The 22,458-nt window shown below is 40.7% G+C and overlaps 1 protein-coding gene across 1 annotated transcript in view; it reads left to right on the top strand.

Annotated features, from left to right (window-relative positions):
- LOC308673066 (telomere-associated protein RIF1-like) overlaps positions 1 to 20,756 on the top strand; it is a gene marked incomplete at both ends in the record, with an annotated part of 63,966 nt that extends 43,210 nt beyond the window's left edge. The window contains 14 exon segments of the mRNA XM_081336446.1: positions 4,019 to 4,123; positions 4,202 to 4,333; positions 4,417 to 4,516; positions 5,018 to 5,282; positions 6,805 to 6,847; positions 7,991 to 8,193; positions 9,659 to 9,758; positions 9,905 to 10,036; positions 10,318 to 10,463; positions 11,316 to 11,405; positions 11,485 to 11,542; positions 12,111 to 13,750; positions 13,752 to 14,164; positions 20,752 to 20,756. Coding sequence (XP_081192572.1) covers positions 4,019 to 4,123; positions 4,202 to 4,333; positions 4,417 to 4,516; positions 5,018 to 5,282; positions 6,805 to 6,847; positions 7,991 to 8,193; positions 9,659 to 9,758; positions 9,905 to 10,036; positions 10,318 to 10,463; positions 11,316 to 11,405; positions 11,485 to 11,542; positions 12,111 to 13,750; positions 13,752 to 14,164; positions 20,752 to 20,756 — 3,432 coding nt within the window.
- Positions 20,757 to 22,458: the final 1,702 nt, after the last annotated feature.

A 22,458-nucleotide genomic window follows, 5' to 3' on the forward strand; every position in this document is an offset into this window, starting at 1 on the left:
ATCGACAGGGAAGCCCTAGCAATAGTAGCAGGGGTCAAAAAATTTCATGATTACCTATATGGAAGACCATTCACTATAATTACAGATCACAAACCCCTGCTAGGCATATTCACGTGGAACAAAACTACTCCACAAATTCTCTCCCCGAGAATGCTAAGATGGTCAACCTTCTTAGCAGCCTATTCCTATCAACTAATACATAAACCAGGTAAAGAATTAGGTCATGCTGACTGCCTCAGCAGACTGCCCATACAAACCAGGGACCCAGACCCAGCCCCAGCCAGCCAGATTTTAGCAATCTCCCAACTTCCAGAATGCCCCCTGACTGCAAACATCATAGCTACTAATTCTGCCAAAGATAAAATACTTGCCAGAATCCACAAATGGGCCACAACAGGATGGCCAGCTCAAAATCCACAACCTCAATTCCAACCCTATTATAACAGAAAAAATGAGATCTCAACACATAGAGGATGCCTGCTGTGGGGAAATAGGGTCATCATACCAGAAAGAAACATAGACCAAACATTACAAATCTTACACGAAGGACACCCTGGAATTGTAAAAATGAAGGCGATGGCTAGAAGTTATGTGTGGTGGCCAGGCATAGATAAACAAATAGAAAAGTACGTGGGTGGGTGTTATACCTGTCAAGGGACCAGGAATGAACCACCCCAGGCTCCAATCCATAAATGGGAAACAACAAGGAACCCTTGGTCACGTATACATATAGATTTTGCGGGACCCATCCAAGGCCAAAGTTTCTTAATTGTAGTAGACAGCCACTCAAAATGGCTGGAAGTCACTCCCCTTAGAAAAACAACGTCCCAAGCCACTATACAAGCTTTACGAAAAATATTCGCTACGCACGGCCTACCTGACACCATAGTTTCTGACAACGGACCTCAATTCACCTCTCGTGAATTTCAGATCTTCGCTACGAAGAATTGTATTAGGTTGGTCACGTCGGCGCCGTTCCACCCATCGTCAAACGGGATGGCTGAAATTATGGTACGATCCACAAAAGAAGCATTAAAAAAATTCGTTAAAGGAAACTGGCAGAGGCGCATCAGCCAGTTCCTCTTAGCACAACACACAACACCTTGTTCCACGACCGGCAAATCACCAGCCGAATTAAGATGGGGGAGAAGACTAATAACACGTCTGGACAGACTGCACCCTGACACGTATCCAGAAGAAGAACCGCACCCCCACCCCGCCCGCACACTCAACCCAGGTCAATTAATTTGGGCGCGATCATACACAGATAAAAACAAGTGGGTCCAAGGGACAGTAATAAAACAAACGGGGCCCATCTCATACCTTATAGCTACGCAAGCACACGGCAACATACGCCGCCATATTGATCAGCTCAGACCCAGACAACCACCACACACTTCTGGGCAACCAACCAATGCCAGCATACAGCTCCCACCGGAAATGCTGCCTATTCCAAACCAGGAAGAAGAACACCAAAACGAAGACCCGGAACCTGAGCACCCTCCACCCCTTCGCCGCTCAACCAGGAATCGGAGACCACCCACCTACCTAAAAGACTATCAGTGGGCAGGTTCAAACATCCAAGACGGCAGAAACGCACCAGGGGAGGGGTAAGGGGTGTGTTATATATGTAAACAATCCCTTGATATGATGTATATATGTTAACTGTTCAATCAAAGCGGCAGCAGCAAGCGTATAGACTAAACGCAGCCTGACAGGAAAACACGCGGGAACTTTGACAGCTGTCAAAGTTCCCCGCACCGCGCAGGCGCCACCACTGACAGCTCGCGGCTGTCAAACGCCGGACTACGAAGAAGCCTGAGCTGTCAAAGCGTCCACCGTACAGCGCAGGCGCAACCACTGACAGCTCGCGGCTGTCAAAACACTAAGACACGCGGAAGCCGGAGCTGTCAACAAAAGACGACGCGGATTGGTCCCTGCCTGACAGGGCGCCAAAATGGACACCGCTGATTGGTCCTCGCTACCAGCTGCCGGCTATAAAAGCCGGACAAGTTATTCTTTGTTTGCCTTGCTCTTAAATAAATCTGTTGTTATTAGCCTGTCGTCCCGAGTGGTCCTTCGGCTACTTCAAGCACTGTGTTGGCTTTTTTGGCAGCTGCAGCACACTGGTGGCTCATATTGAAGTGATTGTCTACTAGGACTCCGAGATCCCTCTCACAGTTACTACTGTTGAGCAAGGTACCACCTATACTATACCTTTGCATTTGATTTTTCCTGCCTAAATGTAGAACCTTCCTTTTTTCACCATTGAATTTCATTTTGTTAGATAGCGCCCAGTGTTCGAGTCTGTCCAGATCCTCCTGTATTTTAAGCCTATCTTCTGGAGTATTGGCTATTCCTGCCAGCTTGGTGTCATCTGCAAATTTGATGAGTTCCCCATCTATCCCCTCATCCAAATCGTTAATAAAGATATTGAAGAGCACTGGGCTCAGAACAGAGCGCTGGGGCACCCCACTACACACTTCCTTCCATGTAGATGCAGTTCCATTGAGGACCACACATTGAGTACAGCCTGTCAGCCAGCTACGAATCCATCTGGTGGTGAATCCATGTGGGTTAGATAGCAATCTAACCCACATTTTTCTATCCTATCAAGTAGTAGGTTGTGATCTACTTTATCAAATGCCTTACTGAGGTCCAAGTATTTTTTTATTTTAATTCCATTTATATCCCGCCCTTCTCTGAAGACTCAGGGCGGCTTACAAGCTTAGCAGTAGCCTTCATTCTAGGTATATGCCTGCTTATTAGGGTAAATTATATCTACAGCATTCCTCTGGTCCACTAATTTTGTCACTTGGTCAAAGAATATAATAAGATTTGTCTGGCATGATCTGTTTTTGACAAACCCATGTTGACTTTTAGTGATGACTTTGTTTGCATCAAGGTGTTCGCTGATTTGTTGTTTGATTATCTTTTCCAGAATCTTCCCAGGTATTGAGGTCAGGCTGATAGGTCTGTAGTTTTCTGGATCTATTTTTTTCCCTTTTTTGAAGATGGGAACTACATCAGCTCTCTTCCAGTCCTCTGGTAGTTCCCCAGTGCTCCAGGACCTTTGAAAAATATAGTTCAGTGGTTCTGAGATCACGTCTGCCAGTTCCTTGAGAACTTTGGGGTGTAATCCATCTGGTCCTGGGGATTTGAACTCATCTAGGCTGGACAGGTGTTCACTTACCATTTTTTTGCCTATCTTAACTTGCATTTCTATTCTGTTTTTTATGGCACTGGTTTTGGTAGGTTGGACTGTTTTTCCCCTTTGTGTAAAGACAGATGCAAAAAACGAGTTAAATAGTTCTGCTTTCTCCCTATTGCTTGTCACCTTCTTGCCACTTTCCCCCACTAATGGACCAATCATTTCCTTAACTTTTTTCTTGTTTTTTATATGTTGAAAGAAGCATTTTTTGTTATTTTTGACTTTGGTCGCAAGCCTTAGTTCATTTTGAACCTTAGCTTTCCTCACTTCATCTTTGCAGGCACGGGCTGTTTGCTGATATTCTGACTTAGTTATGTGCCCCTCTTTCCAATTCTTATACTTGTCCTTTTTATGTTTCAGTTTATCAGAGTTCTTTATGCAGCCATGCTGGTTTCTTTTGAGCAATAGCATGTACAATAGCATCCACATCACAGTCCTTGCTGGCATTCTTGATTATTTTAGAAATACGCTTCTTGTCCCTACTGGCAGTAGCACCTGGAAGACACCTGACCTCCTTCTCTTTTTGGATGCCTTTCTGTTCTTGCATGACTGGTGTGTAATACCAGATTCACACTTCTCCCTGTCAAAAACAAGTTTTTCATCTTGGACCACGATCCCCTGCTTATTTGAGTTATTATCACAGATACCTTTACCTGTCTCCTTAATGTCCCTATTAAGGTCAGAAAGGGCACTGTATCTGTTGTGCAGGGACACAGCGAAAGCGAAATGTGTCTACAATGTTTCAAATACTTTGAATGTTAAAAATTTTGAAGATTTTTCAACTTGAACTACTTTTTCCCCCCTTAGACTAATGATGTAAATCAAGGTGATGCTTTGGAGCATAATTTCAATGCAATTTACAGTGCACTGTTGCTACCAGTAAACTGTATATTTTCATCTGAACTTCCACAGGTAGGAAACTTTGAATATCTTTAGTAGTACTTGCCGTTTAGAATCTGATTTGTTAAAATGTAATTTGTTTTGCTACAGTCTACAGTGAAAATACTATTGCATTCCTGGTCAGAACTGTATAAAGCATTTGCCCGTTGTGCAGAAGATAACGTATGTTGTGATTATCTCTGTGCCAAAATAATATCTGGATTAGAAGATGAAGCACATCTTGTAAGTGGAGGCCCTTATCCAGTATACATGTATTTCTTTGTCTCTTTTTATGTTGTCTTGACAATATTTTATTTCTATTTCAGAATCAATCTATGTTGGATGCGCTCTCTTACATTACTGAAGTCATGGTTGAATGTATCAATTTTGCACCTTATGATAAGAAATATCAGCCAGCAAATAGATGTAAGATTTGCTAGTATGAAATGTTGCAATATTGAATGGACTAGCTCTTTTTCTCTTCCTTTTATATTTTTTTCACCTCTTCCACAACCTTCCACAACCTTACAACCACGGTTGCAACCAGTATATCTGATGCTCAGCAATGCAGTTATTGAGCTATCACATGGCCCTGAACCAATTTTGTGCCCTTTTTGCCAAAATCCAAATTCTCCTATTAACTTTGCTTGTCAGAAGCTGGCTGGAAAGGTCACAAATGGCAATCACATGACCCCAGGATTACATGCTTTACTCCTTCCAGTCCCCCATTGCTCATAAACTTGTGCTTTTAATAAAAACAAGCTAGGCTTTGGAACAAGGTTACAGAGAAGCATGGCCTTTTGCCCTCAACAAATGATATTGCAACTAGTAGATATTGAGGTATGATGGAATCTGAATAACTTTTCATTTTAAAATGCTACTACATTTTTATGTTTCAAACAAAATTAATGTCAAATTGTTCTTTAGCTCCACAGACACAAATGGACTGGGCCAAAAAGAAGAAAGATCCTCTTGTCAAGCTGTCCTCTTTAATTAAACTTCTGATAATATTGACAAACTCTCTTCAGAGGCTTGCATCTGAGCAATCTGGTTTTGAAGAATTAGCCCGTGTGGGTTTTGTGATTGTCAATGTCCTTCAAAGTATCATCGGCCACATCTCTTTGCCTTCTGTCATCAGATCTGTCTTTGGATTTATTGCAAAACCCTTAGAGGCATTATATGAAAAAATAACGTAAGCATTTGTACATTATAGGGTTGGGTTTCGCTGACGCAGCAGTTGCACGCCGATGTTACTGTGATGAAATTGTTTCATACAAGTAATTTGAAGTAATTGTGGAAGGTTATCCATGTGGCTTTGAATGGCCTTTCATAAAGGCCGCAAATTAAGAGGTCAAGAGCAGATTAAAGATGGGTGGACAGGGTGGACAAGGTACAGGGGTGATACATGCACCCTTGGGAAACCTCTTGAAGGACCAAGTTAGTGAAAGATCATTCCAGAGAAAATGCATATCTGTGGTTCCTAACAGGTGACAATGATTTGAGAGCATGTAATCACAATCATGGGAAACCCCTTGACTACTACTGCTCTTAACTTTCTAGATATACTTAATTGGTGGAATCCTAATTTAAAGCTCTGTAATTAAAACATCACATTTTAAATCCAGTTTTATATCAATTTTTAAATTACTTGAACCAAGTAGCTTTATAATCAAGCATTTATTACAACCACAATATGAAAGCTTCACCAAGGAAAACTGCTCATTTTTCTGCTAAGAAAGGAAAGACAATTACATTACAGAAATACTTTGTCTTAAAACAGAAATGTGATTTGGGGGTGTTGATTGCAGTTTTTTTTACTCATATGCTCATTAACAGATCTGTTAAAAAAATTGCAGGATTTTGCAGCTTTCTTAATTGCTACAGACTGGAAGTATGTACAAGACTACAATTTAATTTTAACTCTTCTCTAAGGATTCTTTTTAATTATATTGGCCCATTCAATATGGACATAATTATATTTACCCTAGCTGCATCTCATTTGAAAGTGCTGGGCTGCCTTTAAAAATTGTTTAGAAGGCTCAGCCAGTTGAAGATATCAGTCCAGATTCTTGATTGGGGGGTTACAGACAATAAGTAACTTTCATAACAAAGATAAGCTGTCTAGCAACCTGTTTTTATGTGACTGTCAAAGCACTGTGAAGTTTTATACAGAAACATTAATTTTTAACTTCTTTAGGTGAGTCCCTACTCTTGATCTTTTTGCCATCACAAACATATTTGGTACAGGAAGGCATTCTCAGTGACTATTCCCCCACTGTCCCTGTTACCTTCTGACAGCAAGCAAAGAATTTTGTTTTGCTTTCTAAAAAAAATGAAAAAGCATTTTCCATTCATTCATTGAGATGTGCTTTACTTTCCTGGGATGCTCTTTGCTGTTTTTTAATGGACTTGGGTAGCTTAGTGTTGTAATTCTGTTTTTATTTTCATTTTTGGTGTTACCTTGACGAACATTTGGGATAAAAAGGCAGGATATAAAATATATATCATAGTTGAATAGTACTGGTGCTCAGCACTTAGATAATTTCTTAATGTATTCAGTGTAGCCTTTCCTTAATATATTTAGGATATCCTATTAACTAAACCAGTATCTCCTGTATATCTTTGCAGTATTTCAGCTTAAGATTGTAATCGAACTGCAGTTGTTACTTTATTGATGAATAAATACTTACATGAAAATAATTTTTTTCTACAAGGTCTGCTAATCCATCTGGAATGAGTTATGGACTCGATAGCAAGGTACTTTATTTCTGGAAAAACTATTTTTCTGTCTTTTAGATGCTAACAATATTCAATATCCTGTTCTGGAGCAATTTTTAGAATAAATACAGTATTAATACATATAAGAAACATTAGATAGATAGATAGATAGATAGATAGATAGATAGATAGATAGATAGATAGATAGATAGATAGATAGATAGATATCACATTTCTTTATGAGGGTTATTCCCAATTCAGACACATTCTGGAATAGAAATGCAGATTTGGCTGGGAGAGTACTGCAGACTGCAGTGGCATTTCTAGCTTAGCATACACTTGCACAGACAACAATACTGACAACAATATCAGATTGTCATCTTTTTACCTTGATTAATCAATAGCGTGGTCAAGTTTTGTCAAAACAAAATTATTGCCATTTGAACGGCCTTCAGAAATTGCAGTTGGGTTAGGCAGCAGAAAATGCTTTGAAGTAGATTTTTACAGGCAGGATGGTTACAAGTCCTTCAAGGGCTGCCCTGGTTACCAGTGGCTTTCTATATCCATTCCAAATGGGGATGATAAGGCCAGATCTGCATCTCCAACTCTGGAGGAGATATTCTATATAGTTAGGGATAAGCGTAATACCTTCCTTCATGCATGCAAATCTCTGCCTTGGGAAGGTTCAGTCGATGGTTATTCTCCTGCTAATTGAGTAAGACTGAGAACTCAAGGTCCTATAGGTTTATGCAATGACAAACTATCTCCTTATTTTTACAAAGGCATCAGGATAGGATGGGGAAGGGCCAATTGCTGGGGGTCCACTATAGTGACATGATGGGAAATGTGCTGCTTCATATATGGGTGAGCTGTTTTTATTGTTATTTCTACTGGTGATGCAATGAACCACCTAGGCTTATTGCATATATGGTTTGTAAATAAGTAAGTAAATAAATCACACTGCACAGGTGTGTCCATCTAGCTGTCACAATTCTACCAAGTTGCCGATTGCCTAATTGCTTTTGGAAAATAACTTGTTTTGGGTTTTAATTGTTATAAATGTAATCAGAGTGGGATATAAATTAGAAAGTGCAATATGTTTGTTATGTAAATACAAATGAGATTAATACATCATATGTATATTTAAATTAATAATGTTTCTTGCACCATTTTTGCTTTCAGTGTGAAAAGTTACTGGCAGACAGCCTTACTTGTGTGCAGTCAAACTATACTGGATCCTTTAACAGTGAGCTCTTGGAAGAGCTTTCTCCATTATTAACCTTAATGTTTTTAAATAAGAATAAACAGATACGTAGCCATGCTGCTCGGTTTTGGAATGCAACATTTGGGAAAGCGGTAACCCTGACATACCCTGAAGAATTAAAGTAAGACATCTTTTATTCTTGTGCTTATTATAACATTTTGCAACCTGGAAACAGACATGCCATCACATAACACGGCATAATTTGAATTTAGACATTCCTTATATTTATGACACAGTAAGTTTCTCCTGTGCTTGATGCATCCCTCTGTAGTCATGTGCAAAGATGCAGTACAAGAAAGAAGAAATTCATTATTATTTCTGCCAGTTGCTTCATTCAATTGAGCACCCAGGAGCCAAAACTGATAGGAAGGATGGATCACATCTTGGTTTTATCAATAATTTTATTAAAGTTTAAAAATGCAAAAATTAAAAACTAATATGGATCCAAGAAAAATATAAGATATATAAAATATAAAGTGAAAAAATGTGCAGAGAAAAGGGGGAGAGAAAGAAGAGAGAGAGAGAGAAATGAAAGAATAAGAAAAAGGATATATAAAGAAATGATTTTCCTCTTCAACAAGTACAAACCATTTCCATAACATCACTTTTTCTAATATTTCAACCAGACTCATTCAGTGACCATTCAAAGTTTCAACAGTGCTGAACTGTTGGTACTCATAATAGTCCTTGAAATTCTGGCTATCTCAGGACCCCGACAGTTATGTAATCACTTGGCAGCCAACTTGCATTTAAGACAGTTGCTGCATCCCACCATCACATCATTGCCATTTGCAATCTTCCCTGCCAGTTTTTTGCAAGCAAAGTCAGCAGCAAGGGTCACAAATCGCTCCTGTCAGTCACTCCTGGTCCCGATATTTTTCCTCCTGAGGAGCCCTGCTATGGGGTACGAGGTCCCGGGGATGTAGTTCTCCATGCTGTGTATGTCTGCAGCATTCCCCCATTCATATTCGATAGTGCCTTGTCATGTGAACACCAGGCTGCAGCAGCCACCTGGCCATAGTCTCACCACAGCAACTATTTGCATGCCGTTTGCAGCGTGTGCTCCTGGCCATACGTGCACCATGCCAGAGCAGCCACCCATGTGCCTCTCCTTCACCACAAAACTGCTTCAGCAGCCACTCCTTTAGCTAGGTGTACTTATTTGAGAAAAGTATATGTGAAAGATAACCTCTGTTTGAATTCTGAGCATATTTTATTGAAATATCATCTGGCCTGGAATTGCAGTAATACTGTATCTCAACATAGATTTACTCAATGTAGTAAATCTATTCTTAATAACATATTTACTTGGATAAATCTCCAAAATTACAAATTTATATGAGCAATATATACATTATTATATTACTTTATCATTCAGGCAAAACAGGCAGGTTTTCCATTTGTATTAGTACTTTTTTATTTTAATATGAATATTAGGTAGCAGAAATTGAAGATGTGGAATAAATACTAACGAAAAAGTGTAATTCTGCTTTTTAAACTTCAACTATCAGCATTGTGACAAAAACACATTTTTAAATATCACCACAATTTCCAAATTTTCACTGCTATCTTATGCTTCCTTGCAGGTCTGTTTTATATATAGCAAAACAAAAATTCATACTCTTACTGCCTGCTTTTGAAAGCTGTGAGATAATGGAGGGATGTAGTACTGCATATTCCGATTGTGTAAGTTCTGATTTTTTAAAATTCCATTTTGGAATTTTATTAGCAGTTTTCTTTGAGTAAATACCAACTTATATAACTTTACTTAAGCTGCATTATTGATATTTTAATTTATTTTTATTAAGTTATGCTTAAATATGTTAAAACAGACAGAGAATTCCCAGTGGGATGCAAACATCAGTGGGATGACTGTAAATCCTAATGGAAAAAGGGACTCCTTCCTCGCCCAAATCAATGAGCCAGAGGAAGAAAGTGTTAATTTTCACATTGCACCTAAAAAAGTAAGTCATAGAAGTTTACTGATCAAATTACAGTTTTGGCAGTTGTATCTCTAGTAGTTACAGGAAGTATCAATGAGGAGACACAGGCATATCATGGTAGTCTAGATATGGGGCCTTTCATTTAAAATTGTGGTTAAATTTAGAATTTAAACTTGTTCTCCTTCTCATGAACAGAAAGGTCTCCTCATCTGTAGACAGGGTGGGCATCATTTTTTTCTTGTGTTATGCCCAAGATACAGACTCCATGCTAATCTCTTTTTGATATTTTTTCCTCATATAAGATAAAACTAGAATTCTCAGGGTCAAAATCAAATCCCAAAAACATTCCTTTGGAAGAAGAAAACACTATGGATTTTGTGTGCGTTCCTCTAGAAACAAAAGAAAGAGTCTTAACAGAGCACCAAAAAGAAGTTCTGAGAACTAAAAGGTTTGTAAAATTTTATTCATCATATTAACAGTTTCTGTCTGTATTTTCTCCCTCCCTCCCCCCCCCTTTTATGTTTAGGAGTCGTAACACCCATTCTATTTTGCCAGCCAGCTTCTGACTTTAAAATTTACTTTTTTGTGGCCAGGAAATACTTGAAGGAGGTTCTGCTTTCATGGCCTCGAAGGAACTAAAAATATAGTTTCCCATACTTTTTTTCTGCATATCCTCTCCATAACTAGCAAGGGGCTTTCTAAACCAGACTTTTGTGTAAAAAAGAATTTACCATAAAACACCCTTCTCCACATGGTGTCCTCTAGAGGTTTTGGATCTAGAAATTTTCCAGAATTCTCAGCTAGAATTATTTTTTAAAAGGATGGAGAATAGAACAGAACAAAATAGAACAGAACTGGAAGGGACCTTGGAGGTCTTCTAGTCCAGCCCCCTGCTCAAGCAGGAGGACTTATACCATCTCAGACAAGTGACTGTCTACCCTCTTCTTAAAAATCTCCAGTCCACAATTTCTGGAGGCAAAGCTGTTCCACTGGTTAATTGTCCTCACACAGAAAGTCTTTCCTTAATTTCAGGTTGCTTCTCTCTTTGATCAGTTTTCAACCATTGTTTCTTGTCCTGCACTCTGGTGCTTTGAAAAAGAAAGAATTCAATTTCCTCCAATTTCCTCCAAAACAGTACAGCATCTTGAGATTTATCCAAATTATTATACATGACAGGTATATCATCCCTAAAAAAATGTACAGAAAGAAACACACAATAAACCAAACTTTTATTTCTGAAGAGTATCTTCAGAAATAAAAGTTTGGTTTATTGTGTGTTTCTTTCTGTACATTTTTTTAGGGATGATATACCTGTCATGTATAATAATTTGGATAAATCTCAAGATGCTGTACTGTTTTCCCAAGACACTGAGCACCAGGAGGATTCTTTGTAAGTAATAAGTACCAGAAGAGAATTCTAAAAGGGTTTTGTATTTTTACTGCATCTTAACCAGTGATTTTTGTTGTAGGGAGAAACCAATCATAAAGGAAGAACATGAAGAGAAAGAGGACAAATTAACAGCCCAGGTATATTTCTACGTTTAATGTTATTTGTGTTTGGGGTAATGGCATTTTTAGAGCTTTCTTGATAAAGGATTTGTATGAAAGGATATTACCAGAAATAAATCTGTTAATTTTTTTTGTTTTGTTTTCTTTTACAAAACTTAAGCAATAAAGCAGGCTTTCTGAAATATTGTGGAAGAAACATAGCATTATATTTGAGCTTATAACATAGTAAGATACAAGTAGAATTATTTAGGCGTGCATAGATTGTGTTTGGTAATCCTGTGGTTTTCGATGTTCAATTGGAGAAAAATTCATTCCATTCTTGATAGAGCAATTTAATGTCATTGTGTTCTTATCATTTTCATTAAAGCAATACTGAACACGTTTAGAGACGGGATAGAAATTTTTTTACCAAAACCAATGTCTTCTCAAGTTATTACAGTATTATAATCTTGTTAAACAGATACATGGATGGGTGACTAGAAATCTCGCAGAATGCTTAATGTCATCATTTTGTAGGGAGGGTGGTGTATTAACAATGCAAGCAGAAAACTCATAATATTTAATGTTGCAAACTGTTTAATTGCAGAAAAAAGAGGCAAGAAGTCATCAGCTTTTCATTCCACATGCAGTAACTGGACATTACAAATCAAATGTATCTCAGGAGAAAAGTATTTCTGATACCCTTAAGAAAGAGAAGCTGGATCAGAAAAATGAGGAGCTGGATGTCGGTATTCCACTACAATCAACATCAGATTCCACTTTGAATGAAAAACCCCCTAATGGCAGCAGCAACTCCTCAGCTTCCAGTGATATAATTTCAGCCACACCACAGGTAGTGGTGAACAGAAGGCAGGCTTTTGTAACTCTGGAAAAAATTGATGACTTCCACAACGGACCTTTTGGTCCTTCGGTTTCCAGCAATATTTCTGTAACATTAACAAGCCCCTTTATCCAGAAGGAAAGCACGGTTGTTTCCGATGTCTCTCCGAAAGGAAAGCCAGACCTGGAGAATAAAAGTGGCTTAAAACTCAGAGCAAGAAAACCCGTCACTGGCACAAAGAGGTCACGCTCAGAAATCTTAAATGCTCTAGAGATGTGTGTCAAAGCAAAAAGAAGTAAAGAAGAAAACACTGCGGAGCCAAAACAGGAGTCTGTCGACACAGTTGAGATAAAGAAGTCAAGCCTTGGACAAAATAAAACTTCAGAAGACAAAACCTCAGAACAAATGCCGTCGGATCAAGAGGAAAAAATTCAGATTTCTGACACCCATTGCGAGGATAAGCATGAATTATCTGTGGACACGCAAGCAGTAGAACATTTGCTAGATAATCAGTCTCAGAACCTTGAAGAATCAGGCCGCGATGTGCCCGTGGAGAAACTAAAAGTATTTCCACGTTATCATACAAGAAGAGCAGCTTCACAAGGATTACTGACCAATTTGGAAAAGTCTGGATCTGATAGCGGTGAAACAAGAGAGGAAGGAGCGAAGAGGAAAAGGTTTGGGAAACTGAGAAAATACGATTCCCCTGGGAACCAAGTTAAGGAAGAGCCAGAGAGCCAAGAGCTTTGTTCCCAAGCTGCAGTAGAAATCCAAACCAGGTCAGTAGGACAACAGAAAATGCCTCCTGGCAGAGAGACAGAAATGCCTTCCATGTGTAGTAATACAAAGGAAATCGGTACAAAGGAAGAAAAAAGTACTCTCCCAATAAGTCCCCGTGTGGACCTTAAGGAAGATGCAGGCCCTTCACATCCTAGAGCCTCTTCAGATACAGGGAGAAGAAAGCCTGCTAACAGGAGAAAATCCACTTCGGAGCCTATTTTGGAAAACAGGCAGGAACCTAGTACTCTTGATACACGTTCTGTGGTACCTAACAACCCAAGTGGCGTTTCAGAAGACGATGCTGCTTCTACTGCTGTCAGTGCCTTTACTTCACCCAAGACATTTCTAGATCTGTCTGAATGCCAGCACAAAAGAAGCAAGCAGGCAAGGAAATCCAGGAGCTGCGAATGCTGTGATGAAAAACTGTCTCCCCAAGTGGAAAAGTTGTCCCCTGAGCCGAAAAAGGCAAGCGCTCCAGAACCAAAGTTAAAAGAACAAAAGAAGGTCCTTAGCAAAGGAACCGTGGCCCTGACCTTGATTCCTAATGCCGATGAGATTCATTTGGCAGAGAGGCCGAGCGCAGTGCCTTGTGCCACAAGCACCCTGCTGCCTTTCGTTGAGGATGGTGAAAGAGGCCAGCACTGTTTCTGAATATGTCAGTGGCATACCAAGAGACAGTGCGCCCAATGCTGAACTGGAGAAATTAGCATGGGTCCAAACTCAATGGGACCAGCCAGTTGCAGGGATTCTAGATCTTCCTTCCTCTGAAACAATTTCAGAATCCAGTTCAGTGGATTCTCATTCCGAAGATGTCAGTGCTGAGGATCATTTTTCAGAACCAAGGTCAATGGATTCTCATTCAGAAGTCAGTCCTCAGGATCAGTATTCAGAACCAAGTTCAGTGGATTCTCATTTAGAAGAGCTCAGTGCTCAGGATCAGGGTTTAGAATCAGCTTCAAAGGATTCTCATTTAGAAGAGCTCAGTGCTCAGGATCAGGGTTTAGAATCAGCTTCAAAGGATTCTCCTTTAGAAGAGCTCAGTGCTCAGGATCAGGATTTAGAACTGTTAAGGAATTTGTTGTGCAGAGGTCTCCTTGTGCTACCAAAGTGTTGCACAGACAAGGAAGGGCACTGAGAGCAGTAAAAGTCACACAAGAATACACTGAGTTATAAAAACAAAAAGTAGTTTACTTTTGAGGTGGTTTAAAAACAAAAATGCACAGTCAAAAATAAACAGTCCAGGTCATAAACAATAGCAACAGTCCAAGTAGCAATCCAAACTACAAAGTCTTCTTACCGATCCAGAGGTCAATACACAGTTCAGGTTTACAACAGTAGTAAACCAACAGCAGAGCAAAAACAGTAATAGTGGAGATCAGTGAATTCAGAGAGAGAAAGAAGCTACGTTCCTAGCTTCCTCTTATGGCCATGAGAACACTTACACACCCATTGGCCAATTAACTTCTTAAAGACATAGCATTATGGTTAATATATTTTCAACCCAACATTGTAGGCTAACACCATATGCCTAACATTCTCCCCTTTGGGTAGAATAATATATAACTCTTACAATCTTATGCACATTCTTTCACAATTAGCATTGTGTTTCACAGCACTTTGTACCTTCATAAAATGGTCTGCAATATTTACATCAGATGAACAATACTCTAGCTATATTAATTTATCCTTGATACATTGTCTGACATTTAAATAACAAAGATCAGTATGTTTAGATCTTGTTCTTACTGCAGCATTATTAGCCATCTTTATCGCAGCTTGATTGTCCTCATATACAATGAATGGATCATTTACATTTAAACCCATATCTAACAATAATTGTTTGTACACTAGCAGTTCTGTACATAACACTGATAGACATGAAAATTCAGCCTCCATTGTAGACAAGCTTATGTGTTTTTGTCTAATGGACTTCCATCCAATCAAAGAATCACCCAACATAACAGCCAATCCTGAAGTAGATTTACGAGTGTTTGTATCAGATGCAAAACTCGCATCTGCATATGCAGTAAGGATTAACTCATGATTTGGCTCTAGATATAACGAGTAGTGAATAGTCTGCTTCAAATACCTTAATACTCGTTTAGCTGATTGCCAGTGTCTAACAGTTGGATTATTGTTGTACCTAGCCAATTGGTTTACACAGTAAGAAATATCAGGTCTAGTCCAATTACTAAGATACATAAGGCTTCCTATCAAAGATTGGTACATAGTCTTATCAAATACAGGACTCTCAACATTAGTGTCCTTGAAATCCATAGCCATCGGAATTTTTGCTGGTTTACACATTTCCATATTGTATCTCTTTAATAACTGAGATATTTTACTGGCTTGCGAAACCTTAAAACCCCTATTCGTTTTCACAATATCTAACCCCAAATAGTGGCTTATTCCTCCAAGATTTCTAATTGTGAATTTATTTTGCAATCTTGAAATGATAGTTTGTGCTTCTAACTCAGTTTTTGTTATTATTGCAATATCATCTGTGAATAATAAAAGAAAAGATAATGCTCCGTTGTGATCTCTTCTAAACAAACAAGGATCAGCATTACTGGCTACAAAACCTAATGCACTCAACTCATTAACTATACATTTATTCCACTCATAGCCTGATTGTTTCAATCCATAGAGGCTTTTCTTTAATTCCCAACAATCATGGTCTCTATCATTGGTCACTCCTGGTGGTATTCTTAAATAAATAGTATGTTGCAATGGAGCATATAGGTATGCAGTTTCAACATCTACATGGGTAACCATATATTGGTTTTTAGCTGCCCATACTAAAGCTGCTCTTAAAGTAGTTGCCCTCAGACTGGGTGCAAACAACTCGTCATAATCCTCAGTAGTTTGGGCAAAACCTTGTGCAACCAAACGTGCCTTATGGGTTATAGTTCCATCTACACCCTTCTTTATTTTATATATCCATTTACAAACTATAGCTTGCTCACCAGGTGGCAGTTTTGCTTTCTCATAGACCTTAAGATCCTGCAAAGACTTCAACTCCCTGTTCATTGCAGCTTTCCATGATGCCTGTTCCTTTTCAGGATACATCCTGATCTCATCATAGTTAGAAGGTTCTACACTAACTTGACATATTACACTTGCTTCATAGCGATCAGGTGGACGTCTGATGCGCATTGAACGCCAAGGAATTACAGGGCTTTGAATTTCTGACTCCTTTTCTTCCTCTTTCTCTGATTCATCTTTTATCTCCCCTATCTCCTCTTCATCTTTTATATTTACAGGAAATGTATTATCATTACTAGTTACGTTATCAGAAGAGTCCTCAAACACTAGAGGATCAGTATTAACAGTTTCTTGCTCTAACCTATCCCAACCAACATGCTCAAGGAATTTTGCACTAGAACTGTTATATACATTAGTTGTGCCTCGTTCCCAGAAACGATAGGATCTATGGTTAGCTTCGTAACCTACGAAGTATAATTGCCTAGCCCTATGTTGGCCTTTACTCCTGAGTTGTGCAGGAATGTGGACCCAAGCTGGGGTGCCAAATGTGTGCAGGTAATCAAGGTTTGGTCTTCTACCATGCCATATAGTATATGGTATTTTACCAGTAGAAGTATTAACAACTATATTCAGAACATGGTTTGCACATTTTGCTGCCTCCCCCCACAGTCTATCTGTTAAGCCAGAATCTTTTAACATGGTTCTCATCATGGCTTGTAACGTTTGCCCACGTCTCTCAACAAATGCATTATGTTGAGGCCTATAAGGGGCTGAACGTTTATGCTCAATGCCAGCAGATTCTAACATATCAACAAAACGCTTGTTTGTAAATTCAGTGCCATTATCAGTAATTATGCACTGAACCTTTCTCTTTGTTTTTCTCTCCACAAACTTCAGCCAGTTTGCAAATTGTTGGAAAGTGTCTGCCTTTGACTTAAGCAGATAACAAAAACCATATCTAGAGTAGTGGTCAAGGATACTTAAAATATAACAAGATCCTCCTAAACTTGGTTTCATGGGTCCAATTAAATCAGCAAACACAACTTCCAAAGGTACAGTTGTTTTGAAGCCGTTTAACCTGTTTGCAGGAGTTGCCTTACTATTTTCCTGATTACAGGCATTGCAGTTCAAATACTTACTACATGGCTTCAGTTTAATTCCTTCTACTAACTCAACTGTTTTACGTAGTGAGTTAAAGTTTACATGCCCTAACCGCCTATGCAATAAATGTATACACTCATCATGTGGCTTCTTGTTCTCACATATCGAGTTAGCTTTAACTGTACTAACCTGGTTACTTGTGAGAAAGAATAAACCATTTTTCAAATTAGCAGTTACACAGGTTCCATTCCTCTCAATAGTGCATTGCTCCCCTCTGAATGTTACCACAAACCCAACTTTAACCAATTCCCTTACAAATAACAGGTTGAATCTTAGTTTAGGTATATATAACATAGGTAACTGTTCATCTATGCATGGACAATAGGAATTACCTTCACCAGAGGCCTTCATCCTCCAACCGTTTGCTAGTGAAACATATTGGTTGCTGTTTTTCATATTAACAAACCTCTTTTTCACTTTGGTAATGCATTGTGAAGCCCCACTATCAACAACCCACAATTCATTATTTCTAGATGTTGGTTCACCAGAAATAGCCAAACCAATGCCCTTTTTAGCCTTCCCACTGCTATTCACAATCTGTTTTTTACCCTTTCTACAGAACTTGGCTATATGCCCTCTAGCCCCACAAGAATAACATTTCTTGACGTTGTAAGCAGTGGTAAATGGCTGCTCCTCTCGTGGCTGTGTCTCTCTCAGCTGGTCTCTGTCACGCCTCCTTCTGGACTCTTCCAGCAGTCTCCCAGTAATGTTAGTCAATGTCAGTTCCTCTCTGGTCAGGACTTCCAAAGAAGAAACATACCCATCATAACTCTCATCCAAAGATGACAGAATAATGTAGACCTGATGCAACTCTGAAAAAATCAGCTCCTTTTCATGAAGCTCTTGAAAAGTTGCCTTCATGTAGTTTAAATGGGTCAGCATATCTCCATTCTTCTGCAAACGAGCCCTAAACAGCTTACGTGTAAGGTGTATATGTGCACCCACACTGTCTCGAACATAAAGCCTTCGCAAAACGCCCCAACACCTAGCAGCAGACTCCTCACCACGAATATGGACAAGCTGCTGGTCATTCAGTGTTAGTCCAATAATGCAAAGAGCTTTCTCATTGCTACGTTTAAAGTCATCTATCTTCTTTGCATCCTCTTCGTCATCTGGATCCCAAGCAGTAGTATCTGGTGGGTTATTTACAACAGTCCATAGTCCTTCCTTGCGCAAAAGCAATCAGCATTTCGTGGACCAGGAAACATAGTTTGTCCCATCCAACCGGGTTATCCAGGAGATGCCTGACAACAGTTCCTGTGCCATTTTACACCAAAAAGCTAACACAAACTCAGCTAGGAATACTGTGTGTACTTACTCTCAGTACAGGCCTGGGCCCATAACCAGTGTTAAAGAATTTGTTGTGCAGAGGTCTCCTTGTGCTACCAAAGAGTTGCACAGACAAGGAAGGGCACTGAGAGCAGTAAAAGTCACACAAGAATACACTGAGTTATAAAAACAAAAAGTAGTTTACTTTTGAGGTGGTTTAAAAACAAAAATGCACAGTCAAAAAATAAACAGTCCAGGTCATAAACAATAGCAACAGTCCAAGTAGCAATCCAAACTACAAAGTCTTCTTACCGATCCAGAGGTCAATACACAGTTCAGGTTTACAACAGTAGTAAACCAACAGCAGAGCAAAATCAGTAATAGTGGAGATCAGTGAATTCAGAGAGAGAAAGAAGCTACGTTCCTAGCTTCCTCTTATGGCCATGAGAACACTTACACACCCATTGGCCAATTAACTTCTTAAAGACATAGCATTATGGTTAATATATTTTCAACCCAACATTGTAGGCTAACACCATATGCCTAACAAGAACCAGATGTAGAAGCAGAGGATGTAATGAAAGGCAGTAGCAACCAGAATGGTCAGTTGGAAAGCAAAACTGATACAGAGTTCAAAATTATCCAAATTATGGGAACGGAGCCTCATGCAAAGGTCGTTCAGAACACTGTAGGAGAAACGAGGGTAACATCTGCAATTGAGGTAGCAGAGATGCAGGAAAATGAGATGAATGAAGAAGGTGCAGAAGATAATGCAGCATACGCACCAAATGAACCTCCAACCTTAGTCTTGGATTCTCCACCAAAATTTAAAGAGATTGATATTCTCTCTTTAGCCAAGGTCGCTGAAAGTCCTGGGACACAGACTCGCTGTCTGTGGTCCCCAACAACTTCTCCTTCGACTAGCATTCTAAAAAGAGTAATAAAAACGGAACTTGATTTATCTTCACCTCCAAACAAGGTATTTTTAAGCAATTTGTGCCATTCTACATGTGATTATTTGCAAATTACACAAGCTCCTTGAAACCCTAAATATATGTTCAGCTTCTTGGCCATATTAAATCCACAATTTGCCAGCCTCTTAAGCTATTAAAGTCTATGTGGCATGCCTGAAGCAATATTGTTGGATGAAGGGAGATGTTTTGATCAGCACTGAAATGTTGTCTTCATATCTTGGTTGGCTTACAGGTTACATTATATTAATGTAATTGTATATAGCCACTTGAACATTTATATCCTACTTACATATTTTTTTATTCATCAAATTATTTCTTATGCCTGATGTTGGGTGCAATGTCGCGTGGTCGCACAGAGAGACGGACACTAAGCTGGGTAGTAACTTCTTTATTGAGGTCAGGAACGAAGCTGGGGAAAAGGGTTTACCTGGCGTATCTTTATACCTGCCCAGGTGAATACCATCCAATGGATTCAAACCTGGGATTCCCGCCAGTGCAGGTGGCCAATAGATTTAAACCCTGGCTTCCCGCCAGAGCTGACCATGCCCCGAAGCTGTCAGGCTTTTCTCCATTCAGGCTTTCCTGCCAAAAACGGTTATAGCCTGGAGCTGTCCAGCCCCCTGCTGTGCTGACATCCTGTGTATGCTTTTAGTCGCATACACTACACCCCTTCCCCCATAGTGAGGGGTTAAGCTCTGTTCATTCCATCTCCCTAACTATATACACTATTAACATATATATACAATACTTTTATTTGCTTATTTCTGTAGTTACTCTTCCACCTTCCACCCCCCCTTAAGAACGCACATAGTCAGCGAGATAGCTTGGAGCCTTGTGGGGCCTGCTTGACCTCCTTGGGACTGGTTCCCCCGGTGGTGTGGTGCTGTCTCTAGTCTCTCTTGCTTGTTGTGGTTGTTGTGGTGGATTGTGGTGTGTGTGTGTGTGTGTGCTGAGGTGCCTGGGGTTTGTGTTATGCTGGACTTTGGTTGAGTGCCTCGATGGTATAGCTGTGTCCTTCCTTCGCTTGGGTCCAGTGATTGCGTGTTTCCCCTGTTAGTTTCCTGCCTGGAGTAGGGTTGCCTCTGTGACCGTCTGGTAACCCTCCTGGATGCTTGTGTTAGTGTTGCCTCTTCCTCCTCAGCCCCCAGTGTGTCCTCAAAAACCCTTTCAGGAGCCAGGACCTTAGCTGGTCCAGGTGCCTTTTCCACAGAAGTCCCCCCTCCACCCTTACCTTGTAGGATAGGGGTCCTGTTTGATCTAGTATGTCCCCTGGCACCCATGGGTGACCTGAGCTATAGTTCCTTGCCCAGATAGGGTCCCCCATGTTAAAAACTGTTTTGATATTTGGGGTCCCGGCGTCTGCTGCTACTCTGTCTGGGTGGAGCCTGTCCAGTGTTGTTATCAGGCGTCTGCTCCATCTGAGTTCCGCTGGGCTTTTGCCTGTGGCAGAGCAGGGTGTTGAGTGTTGGTGAAGGAGGAAGGTGGCCAGTCTTTGCTTCCATTCCCCCTGAACTATGCGCTTGAGGGCGTCCTTTGTTGTTCGCACAAATCGTTCTGCCAACCCATTACTGGCCGGGTGGAAAGGGGCTGAGGTGGCGTGTCTAATCACCAAGGTCCTCAGGAACACCTGGAAATCCGATGAAGTAAATTGCATTCCGTTATCCGACACAATTACATCTGGCAGACCATGTGTTGCAAACAACCCCCTTAATGCCTGAATGGTTCCTGCTGAAGTCATGTTACCTACGGGCACCACCTCCAACCACTTAGAGTGGCTGTCTACCGCTACTAAGAATGTGTGTCCCTGGAATGGCCCCGCATAATCTATATGCACCCTGGACCATGGGGTGTGTGTTTCCTCCCACTTGTGTACTGGTGCATGTGGTTGTTCTGGTCATGACCTTTGGCATGTGTAGCATACAGCGACTAACCCTTCTATTTCCTTGTCTAACCCTGGCCACCACAGGTAGCTCCTTGCCAGAGCTTTCATCCTTACGACCCCTGGGTGGCCCTCATGCAGTGATTTCAGGACCCTTCCTCTTAGACCCTGTGGAATTATTACTCTACTCCCCCACAACAGGCACCACTTGTGTGTTGACAGTTCATGCCTCCTGGAGAAATATGCAATGAACTCTTGCCCTGGTGATTTGTCCTGCCACCCACTGCTCACCCACGATTGTACCCTGCTCAGGACTTTGTCCTTGGGGGTCTCTGTGGCTACGTCCTTAGCGTTGAGGGGGCATTCTGGCAGCTCCTGCATTGCCAATATTTGGACAGCAGGAGCAGGGTCTGGCTCCGTGTCCCTTAAAGGAAGTCTGCTGAGGCCATCTGCGTGCCCCATCTCCCTGCCTGGCCTGTGTACCAACTTGCATGTGTATGCTGACAGAAAGATGGACCAGCGTAGCATCCTGGGTGACAGGATTTGTGGTGTCTGCTTCTCCGTTGTAAACAGCCCCAACAATGGCGTATGGTCCGTATATATTAGGAATTCCCTACCATATAGGTAGTCATGAAATTTCTTTACTCCTGCAACCACTGCCCGCGCCTCCTTATCTATCTGTGCGTAATTTCTTTCTGCAGCTGATAGGGTCCTGGAGTAAGGGAACCCGTTGGCCGCTCCGCCCGCAAATTTCTTTAAACGTTCTGGCGGAGATGATTGACACGGCTGACCCTGAGTCCAGCTCCATCGTGCAGGGGATTCCTTGCAGTTTCACCCTTAATTTTATTTTTGGGGTGAGTGTCAGGGGTCCCCCTGTTGAGCAAACAGCTGCCCGTCCCTCCGTGTGGCTGACCGTCAGTCTCTGCAACCGCTCCCCAGTACCTGTAGCAGACTGGAACTCTGCTCCCACTTCGTGCAGGCTGTCCCGTTGCTTGCTCCTGCAGACCGAGGCGATGTGCCCGGTCTTCCCACACACCCGGCACTTCACCGATTTGAACCGGCAGGT

The sequence above is a fragment of the Vipera berus genome, assembly GCF_964194415.1.
Source record: "Vipera berus genome assembly, chromosome: 11".
NCBI classification, from domain to species: Eukaryota; Metazoa; Chordata; class Lepidosauria; order Squamata; family Viperidae; genus Vipera; species Vipera berus.